At 47.5% G+C, this 10,437-nt stretch overlaps 1 protein-coding gene across 1 annotated transcript in view; it reads right to left on the minus strand.

The window, feature by feature from the left end:
• Positions 1–10,437, minus strand: part of TMBIM1 (transmembrane BAX inhibitor motif containing 1) — a 172,187-nt gene that overhangs the window by 42,761 nt on the left and 118,989 nt on the right. The window contains exon 8 of the mRNA XM_082260123.1: positions 8,034–8,071. Within this exon, the coding sequence (XP_082116249.1) occupies positions 8,034–8,071 (38 nt within the window). The remainder of the gene's footprint in view (positions 1–8,033; positions 8,072–10,437) is intronic.

Consider the following 10,437-nt stretch of genomic DNA (forward strand, 5'->3'; position numbering starts at 1 on the left):
GAGCGCTGCAGCTGCAGCACTACAGCTAGACGCGCCAGGCCCGACTCATCATACGGCACTGGCACCCGGCCACCACCACATCCAGAGCAGAGCACCCACTGTGAGTTACCAGCCAGGCCAGCTATTACTGCCTCCCTGAGTCCCCTCAGACCACTCACCAGTCACCACTGGCATCCGATTCCGCCATCCATCCAGGACTGTGTGCGTGCATATAGGCCGCTGAGGCCCGCCCGGCCCATCCTGTTCAACAACTTCAGTTCAGAGACCACCCTTAAACCTGAGACCCCCATCCAGCACTCTGAGCAGCACTGTGTGCACTCACTGCACTGACTACAGGCAGCAGCATTACAGGCCTCCTCTCTGACCTGATCATGACCATTTAGATGACTAAAATTAGTTTTAGTCTACTAAAATGTAGGACGGTTTAGTCGACTAAAATGTAAGATGTTTTAGTCGACTAAAATGTACTGGACTTTTAGTCGACTAAATACGACTAAAACTAAAACACTTGCAGAAGACTAAAATGGGACTAAAACTAAAATTGCATTTTAGTCCTAAGACTAAGACTAAAACTAAATTTAAATTTGCTGCCAAAATTAACACTGCACCAAAGGCGGATTGCGGATTTGGCAATATCGGTAACCTCAGGGGCTGATTCTGATCTATCAGGGAAAGTGCATATCGGTCCCCGATATATCGGTGTTGCCGATAATCGGTCGATCCCTAGTTATAACCCTCCCCTACTCCATTCAAAATGAGAAAAAAATAAAAAAATTTGCCTGTGGTTCTAGTTTAAGTTCAGTTGAATTTGATGGCGACCATTTGTGGACTGCAGTCTTCATCTCATTCCTCAGATTTTCAAAGCACACAGAAAAAATGAGCACATAGTGGTTGAAGGAGAAAACAGTGAATGTCCTTGCATGGCCTAGTCAGAGCCCAGACTTAAACCTCATTGAAAATCTGTGGAATGACTTGAAAACTGCAGTCTACAAACGGGGACCATCAAATATACCTGAACCTGAGCAGTTCTGCAAAGAAAAGTGGGCAAATATTGCAAAGTCTAGAAATTGGGGTTGGGCAGATGGCCGAGTAGTGCTGTGTAATAGTTTTCCTGGCCTTTGTATAGTGTTCAGTTAAGATCCCCTTGTCCAATTGTACATCTGGGGCATACAGGGGAATCTCTACAATACATTACTGACCGGTTCCATAAAATTCTATTCAAGGTCGGCCATAGATGGATCGATTTTCTTTCCTGCAACCACGAGTTGCAGGAGGAAAATCACTAGATTCCCCTATCAACACAGTCAGTGTTGATGGGGGAATCCCTCTCATGGAGCCAATGTGTTCTCCCGGCAAGGGGGTGGGCAGAGTTGTACCCGCCAGGAGAACACAGTGATTACTTCTAGCAGCTATAATACTTGCTAGCAAAAAATCACATGTAAAATCAGATAGACTGTTGTACCCAAGCTGATCAATTGATCAACTTGGGTACATTCAGCTTGCCCATACATTGTTCGAATCTCTGCCAGACCATGCTGAACGGGCCAAGATTCAAACCATCTATGTCCGGCTTAAGAGAGATAACTGTGTAGATCTCCATGAGGGGAAATATTGACATCTAGGGTAAGGGTATACCTACTAAACAGGAAACCTGACCGGGGTTTAGAGCAGTATTTAAAGCGGAGTTCCACCCTAAAAAAAAAAACTTTGCAGCATCAGGTAGAGTAAAAAAACCTGAAAAAGAATTGGATAAATAATATTTTTTTTTTGTTTCACTTACCTTGTTTTTAATGAAAATTAACTTACCTTCCTTCCTCTTCCTCCTTATGCGGCCGCGGCTCCCGACGTCACTTCCTCCTTTGCATTGCATCCTGGGAGATGAGCATCATCAATCCCAGGATGCAATGGGAATGGCTGGCCGCTACTTTGATTGCCGATCGCAATCGACAGCGCATGCGCGAGATTGCGATCGGCATTCTGGGTAGATGAAACCAGGAAGAAGGACCCAGCGGGGGACACAGCGGCTTCAGACGCCCACACCGGAGATGGCCGCGCTCTTCAATCAATTTTAAAAGGTAAGATTTTATCTATATTCATTTACTGTACTGTAATGTGGGAATAGTATTAGTGTAATTGGGGATAGCTTAGGATTAGGAAGGTATTTTTAGGTAAAAATGGATTTTTGTAAAATCTTACCGTAAAATCCTTTTCTCTTAGCTCATTGACAGACGTAGTCCTCGGTGATACACCACCTTCGGTTATGTTGCCTCCACAGGAGCAGGACTAGACAGGAAATTAAAAAGCTCTGGCCACACCCCAGGGGCAGTCCCAGAGGGTATATCCTCTCTCTCTCTGCCTCAGCAAATCAGTTATGTGAAAAAGCAGTCTTTAGAGATTTTAACCCAACTCAAAAAACAGAGGGGCGGGGACTACGTCTGTCAATGAGCTAAGAGAAAAGGATTTTACGGTAAGATTTTACAAAAATCCATTTTTCTCTAGCGCTCATTGACAGACGTAGTCCTCGGTGATACACCACCTTCGGGACGTCCCAGAGCAGTATCACAACTGAGGGGTGGGAAAATGGAAATCAAATCCCAATCTAGAAGGCCCAACCGGTGCCAACTAGAAGTTTACAATGCTCATCCTTAATGATGAGACTCAACAAAAAAAGAGAAAAAAAAATAAATTATTATTTTTTTTTTTTTCAAACAGAAAAAACCCTCGAGGTAGACCACCGGTCTCCTCAAATTGCGGCCTGCAAAACCTTGCGGCCAAATGAGGCATCCGCCGATGCCGTCACATCAATTTTATAGAACTTTGTAAAGGTATGTACCGACGACCAGGTGGCCGCCTTACATACCTGGACCACTGAAGCCTGATGGCGAAAGGCCCAGGAAGTACTGAGCGCTCGAGTGGAGTGCGCCCTAACAGGGAACAGAGGACTCTGACCCTTAATAGAATAAGCCTGTACCACCGTTTGTCTAATCCATTTGGCAATGGTCGCGGCAGATGCAGGCAAACCCTTTCTGGGGCCATCCGTGATCACAAAAAGTGAATCCGTCTTACGGAATGATTCCGTAGCTTTCAGGTATACCCTGATTGCCCGAACCACATCTAAGGAATGCAACGCATGTTCCCGATGATGCTTGGGCTGAGGACACAAGGAAGGTAGTACAATATCTTCATTCAGATGAAAATCTGAAACCACCTTGGGAAGAAAAGATGGCTTAGGATGAAGTACTACCTTATCCCTATGAATCACTAGGTATGGTGACTGGCATGATAATGCAGCCAGTTCTGACACCCTGCGAGCAGAAGTAATAGCCACCAAGAAGGCCACCTTCTGGGATAAAGTAAGCAAGGGAATCTCCCTGATGTTTTCAAAGGGAGGTTTCTGTAGAACCGACAAAACCAAATTAAGATCCCAAGGCGGTAAGGGCGCGCGGACTGGAGGAGCCAGGTGCCGCACCCCCTGGATGAAATTCCGCACCAAGGATTTGGTAGCTAAAGGCTTCTGAAAGAAGATTGCTAATGCTGAAACTTGACCCTTGATGGTGCTCAAGGCTAGCTTCTGCTCAACCCCTTGTTGCAAAAAGGCCAATATTCGAGACACCGAATAGGTACGTGGAGGAAATCCTAAAGATTCGCACCACGCAATATAAGTTTTCCATGTGTGATAATAGACTTTGCTGGAAGTCGCTTTCCTTGCTTTAATAAGGGTAGGGATGACTGAAGCAGACAAACCTCTGTCCTTCAGTACTTGGGTCTCAATGGCCAGGCCATTAAAACCAGCGACTGTAAAGCACGATGGTAAATTGGTCCTAGAGACCACAGACACTCCCTGAGACGAAGTTCCCACGGAACGTGTACGACTAACATGTCCAAGTCGGCCAGGCCGGCTTGAGGAGGCCAGCCTAGAATTTCTAGGACCACTGGCGCTGATTGAATCTGAACCAGGCGTCCCTAGAGGTATCTGGCCCCGACCATCCGAGAAAGTCTGGTCGTTTCCCACACATTTATCAGATACCTGATAGTTATCAGGAAAGGTGATCTTTTCTGGTTGAACCTCAGGGACCGAAGTCACCCGACTAGAGGCTACTTGGCCTATCTGGTCAACCAGATCCGATTCCTGTGAGGTATCGGGACTAATCTTGGGAAAAGGTAAAGGAAAAGATCTATTCAGGGAACGGTAATTACCGCTTCCTGTAGTACTTAAATGTTGGAAGGGAAGAATCGCACCGGTAGTAGTGGTTGATGCTCGATCTAATGTCCTGAATACCGGTGAAAACGTCCCCCCACCCTGAAACCGGGTGGGGGCGCACCTTCAGGCTGTGTACTCCTTTGCTTCGGGTTTGGCTGGGTTGGTCCCCTTCTTGAACCCTCCTGGAGGAGTCTTGCCTTTCCCGCTAGTACCAGCCGGGCGCCCTTTATGGGCGGTAAAGAAAGGTCCTCGCTTGTTGCGAGGTCCCTTAGCTTTAGCAGCCTGTGGCAAAAAAGTGCTCTTGCCCCCAGTGGCATCCTTAATGATTTCATCTAGGTTGGCCCCAAATAGACGATTCCCCTGAAAGGGGAGATTTGTCAAGGTCTTTTTGGAACCTAGGTCAGCTGACCAGCATTTTAACCACAGCACACGTCTGAGGATCACCGCTAATTTAGATGCATGCCCTAATAAGGGAGTAGTGTCCAAGGCTGCGTCACAGATAAACTGTAGCCCTTGTATAATCTGTTCCATCAAATCAGATGTCTCCTGGGGAATATCTTTTCCCCTAAGTTCTTGGCGTACCATTTTTGCCCATTCCGTAAGTGTCTGGGAAACTAGACCAATAACAATTACTGGTCTAAAAGCTGACCCTATCAGAGAGAAGATGGTGCGGGACTCTGCTTCCATCTTTCGATCCACCGGATCCTTAAAGGACGAAGTGTCCTCCACTGGAATAACCGTGGCTTTATTCAGCCTGGAAATAGGCGGATCCACGACTGGTGGTACCGTCCATTTCTTAATGATGGATTCCTCAAACGGATAGCGTCTAGCAATACGCTTGGAAATAGTAAAGGTACGTTTAGAATGCTCCCATTCTCCCTTAATTTGATTACCGAAACATTTAGGTACCGGAAAAGCCTTCATCGTCTTGATGGGCTTATTAGTACCAAAAGGAATCTCTGTTTCAGTTGCCTCTGCCGGTAAAGCCTCAAGTTTTAAGGTTTCCTGCACTGCCACAACTAGTGCGTCCACCAATGCTTCTTCCTGAATAATAGCAGGAGAAGAAGCGTCCTCCTCACTGTCTGAGGGGGCTTTACCTGGGATAACAGCCCTTGCAGAGGAACCTGCAATTGCCGTGACCACCTCTGAATCTGAGTCAGAGGTGTCAGATGGTATAGGGGTAGGCGGGGGTCGCTTCCTTGACCCCCGTCCCTGACAGGCCGCCTCCACCCGAGCCACCATAGACTCCAAAATTGCTGTAAATGACTCTATACTCTGTGCACCGGCGGGTCCCGTGGCCCCCTCGAGGGAAACAGGTGGGGGAATATGTGTGGCAGGGTCCATGATAATTCCAGTTACTTCCTGGATAATATAATTCAAAAATAAAACTTTTTTTTTTTTTTTTTTTTTTTTTTTCGACCCCCAGCGCCACAAAAGCCCCTTAGTGTTACCTGCTAGGGATCCCTATCGATCGAGAGAGAGAGAGAGATAGACCCCCAGGCTCACCACTTGATGCTCAGAGTTTAACTGCAACAGGTTACAGCGCTGTCTTGACGAACAGGAAGTCTTTTGGCTGGCTGCCCAGGAAAAAAGGAGGCGGCTCCGCCCCTCTGTACGCCTTCCGGCGCCTCCCCCAAGCTCCATGAGGTGTTTGGATCACCTCAAACATGGCCGCCCCCATGCTGGAGACACGAGGCTACGCCAAAATGGCGGCTTGTGCGATCCAGCAAAAAAAATGGCGGCGGCCCGTACTGAATAGCGGTGTGCTGCAGGGCACACAACACTCTCTCTGCATGGGGATATGGCGTGGTTGGCGGTACCGGCCCTGGCGGACCGCATGGCCGTTCGGGAGGCCTGCTAATAGCTGGAGATCTGATTAGGAAGGCAGTCTACATGTCCGTGGCTTCTGACTGGTAGGTAGCTTATTCTTAACCCATAAGATTCCCAGAATGCCACAGATTACATCTTTAAAACATGTATACAATTAGATTGTTAGCTCCCAAACCAAGCCTCCTGGCTTTTTGCACACATAAAATCACACTCAAAGTAGGAGGATCTGTGTCATGTTGTAGGATAGAAAGGGACTCTATCTTACCATACAGAGAGGGGCCCGCGTTCACCACAAAACCCGTCAGGGGGAAAGGGGGAACATACTACTCACCATACCGGAACCAGGCGGGCACCAACTCCTGACAGTACCCCTCTCCACCGGGGCGGGAGGGCTGTCGACCGATACGGACGCCGTGACTCATGGTCTTTGGCGTTTCAGCGAGACGTTTAACTCGCGTGGAAAGTCCTTTAATGGGACTTTGTCGGGGCCGACCCAGCGCGGAGCTATGGCCTGCACGCGCTCGTAGGCTGAACTGGGGTGACCACCGGATCTCAACATCCAGCCCGTCGCCCAGTTCAGCTTTCTTGCTTGAAGATCTCACAGGAACACTGGAGAAAAAAAGCTGTCTAAAAAATCCTTTAAGAAAAAAATTCTTGCCAGGACCTAAGATCCCAGCAAGGTATCTAGGTCCTTACTCCTAACTAGACAGAAAATAACTGATTTGCTGAGGCAGAGAGAGAGAGGATATACCCTCTGGGACTGCCCCTGGGGTGTGGCCAGAGCTTTTTAATTTCCTGTCTAGTCCTGCTCCTGTGGAGGCAACATAACCGAAGGTGGTGTATCACCGAGGACTACGTCTGTCAATGAGCGCTAGAGAAAAAAAGGTTTTTGTGGCTGGAACTACGCTTTAAAGCGGAGTTCCGGGCACAAAATCGACCTTATCGATTTTGTGCCCATCCACTGGATCTTCTTCACCTGAAAAGGAATTGGATAGTTAGGTATATTTTTTTTTTTTAATCACCTAGTAATTGAAGATAGAAAATACTTACCTATTCTCCACTTCCTCCCTCGGTGCGGCGGCTCCGCCGTCTCTTCCTGTCTTGCAATGATTCCTGGGAGCTGAACGTCATCGCGTCGCGCACGACGCGCATTCCCTGCGCATTCCCTGCTAAACAGCTTCTGGGCATGCCCAGAAGCTGTGGAGGAATGCGGCGCCGCACCGGAAGTGACGAGAAGGGCCGGTGCAGGCGCATTCTGGGAGAAGAAGACACGGAAGAGGACGCAGAAGAGGATCGCGCCGGCTTCAGCTGCCCACAACAGAGATGGCAACGCTGGAGAAGAGTATTTCTTCTTGCAGGTAAGTGCGACCCGGGACAGATCAGAGCCTAGCCATTGTGGAATGTACTAGCCCTGACTGTCCCGGGGGTATGTTTAGTGAAAAAACGGTTTTCGTGCCTGGAACTCCGCTTTAAGTCACGGTTATAAAAAAAAAAAAAAAAGCGGCTTGGAAGTGTTTCTATAACAGAAGAGACCCTAGTGCTCTCTGCTGTTATAAATGCCTCTCCTGGCCTGTCAGAGGTAATTTATTCTGAGCATATGCAGCTCAGATTACATTTATTGCACCCTTGATGTGCCTTGGTGATGGGACTCCCGTGCGCATGCGCGGGAGTGACATTATCACAGCCCGTCTATTCAAGTGGCCTCAGTGACAGAACCCAGAAGGAAGGCCGGACAAAGATGGAAGTGATGGGGACAGCTGGAAATGGTGACAATACAGCGCTGGAGGGCTGTGTTTGACAGGCAAGTCTGCCATAATGTGCGGGTGGGATGCAGTATGTGGTGCGGGAGGAGGATGTACAGTCTTAGTGTACATTTGTTCTATAAAGGTGACCTAATCCTTTAAATTTAACCTGTTTTGCCCCGCATTGGCAAAGCACAGATTCAGTTTAAACATAACATACTGATAAGTCAAAGTAGTAGTTATTATGAGATATACTGTACCTGGCAATCGTTCCAGTCATGAAGGACATGGCCAACGTCTGAAAAAAGGAAATATTGCCAAGTTATGTAAACTGCAGAAAATAAAAAACACAGAACTGTAAAGTACACATTTACCTTTCCCATATACCTAACGGACACATTTTTTAAGTGCTTATCCTAGTAGTAAGTAGAATGGCATGAGAAAAAGTCGTTCTTTCCTCTGTTTGCTTCTTAGGAAGTTTGGGGTCACTAGTTGCATTATCCACAACATGAGGAGAAAGGTCATCATCCTCCCCGACCCGAGATACTGTGGCGCATTATTTCGGGGCGATGTTCTAAGAACACTCATGTTGGGTGTGACTTGCATGTCTAAAGCTAAAGTTTAATCTGCTTAAAATAACCTTCCCTGGTTCCTCCATTCTCCCTACTGTAGCAGAGTGTCCCAGAGAGAGCCAGGAAAAGTCCTGTTCGGGGTTTATACATCACCCAGGCATCTCTCGTATACCTTTAGGGATCTCTGAGCCATGATCCAGTTCGGATCTTAGTCCTCTTCACCAGGCCAATTTAAACTCACCTGAGACAGACAGCATCTCTCTCTCAGCCTGGGAACACAGACAATGTTTGTCTAGGAGAGCAGAAGGTTGGTAACACTGTCAGTGTGTGTCTTTGGAAGCTGACAAGCTGTAGGCTTGCTCATTCTGTGTTAGTTAGGGACTGCATTGTGTGTAGTAAGCGCCGGGACACGGCTAGGCTTTTGTTTATTATTATTATTCCTGCTTGTTTTCCTTAAAGCACTGTACAGCACCTGTTTATAAACTTGTATATAGCACCAATAAACACCGCACTGTTTGTCACTCCCTCAGTGGATTTGGTATCTGTGCCTGAAAGACTGCTCATCCCAGGGAGCTTTGCACCTGCTACCTGTTCCCCAACTTACACTACTTATCCACATTCTAATTACATTTTTAAATAAAACCTTTACATTTTCATTACATACCCTATTCCAGCCCATCTTCACTGGGTCTCTGTGCTTCTCCATGCAATGCAGGCATATCACAGCACCCTGCCTCAGTACTCCTCTCAAGTGCCCCTAGCCCTGATGAAAGCAGAGGGCTGGCTCTTGGGAAGAGTTACATAAATGTCCAAAATGCCTTCATGGGTCGGTGTTAGTCTAGGGCAGCGGTCTCCAAACCTCTCTAAACAAAGGGCCAGTTAATTGTCCTTTAGTGGGAATAGAAAACGCCTTAGCATCAGTGGAAGTAAACTGTGCCTACTCTTTGGTTTTAGTGGGAGTGCCCCATCGTTGTTGTCATTGGTATCAGTGGGAGGAATAGTGTCCCATCATTGGTATCAGTGGGAGGAATGGTGCCCCATCATTAGTATCAATGGGATAAATAATACCCCATCATTGGTATCAGTGGGAGGAATGGTGCCCCATCATTAGTATCAATGGGATAAATAATACCCCATCATTGGTATCAGTTGGAGGAATAGTGCCCCATCATTGGTATCAGTGGGAGGAATTGTGCCCCATCATTGGTATCAGTGGGAGGAATTGTGCCCCATCATTGGTATCAGTGGGAGGAATTGTGTCCCATCATTGGTGTCAGTGGGAGGAATAGTGCCCCATCATTGGTGTCAGTGGGAGGAATAGTGCCCCATCATTGGTGTCAGTGGGAGGAATAGTGCCCCATCATTGGTGTCAGTGGGAGGAATAGTGCCCCATCATTGGTATCAGTGGGCGGAATGATGTCCGATCATTGGTATCAGTGGGCGGAATGATGTCCCATCATTGGTATCAATGGGAGAAATAATACCCAATCATTGGTATCAATGGGAGAAATAATACCCAATCATTGGTATCAATGGGAGAAATAATACCCAATCATTGGTATCAATGGGAGAAATAATACCCAATCCTTGGTATCTGTGGGAGGAATTGTGCCCCAACATTGGTATCAGTGGGAGGAATTGTGCCCCAACATTGGTATCAGTGGGAGGAATTGTGCCCCATCATTGGTATCAGTGGGAGGAATTGTGCCCCATCATTGGTATCAGTGGGAGGAATAGTGCCCCATCATTGGTGTCAGCGGGAGGAATAGTGCCCCATCATTGGTGTCAGCGGGAGGAATAGTGCCCCATCATTGGTGTCAGTGGGAGGAATAGTGCCCCATCATTGGTGTCAGTGGGAGGAATAGTGCCCCATCATTGGTGTCAGTGGGAGGAATAGTGCCCCATTATTGGTATCAGTGGGCGGAATGGTGTCCCATCCTTGGTATCAATGGGAGAAATAATACCCAATCCTTGGTATCTGTGGGAGGAATAAAGCCCTATTATTGGTATCAGTAGGAGGAATAGTGCCCCAACATTGGTGTCAGTGGGAGGAATGGTGCCCCATCATTGGTGTCAGTGGGAGGAATGGTGC

The sequence above is a fragment of the Pelophylax lessonae genome, assembly GCF_965119305.1.
Source record: "Pelophylax lessonae genome assembly, chromosome: 6".
In the NCBI taxonomy this organism is placed as follows: Eukaryota; Metazoa; Chordata; class Amphibia; order Anura; family Ranidae; genus Pelophylax; species Pelophylax lessonae.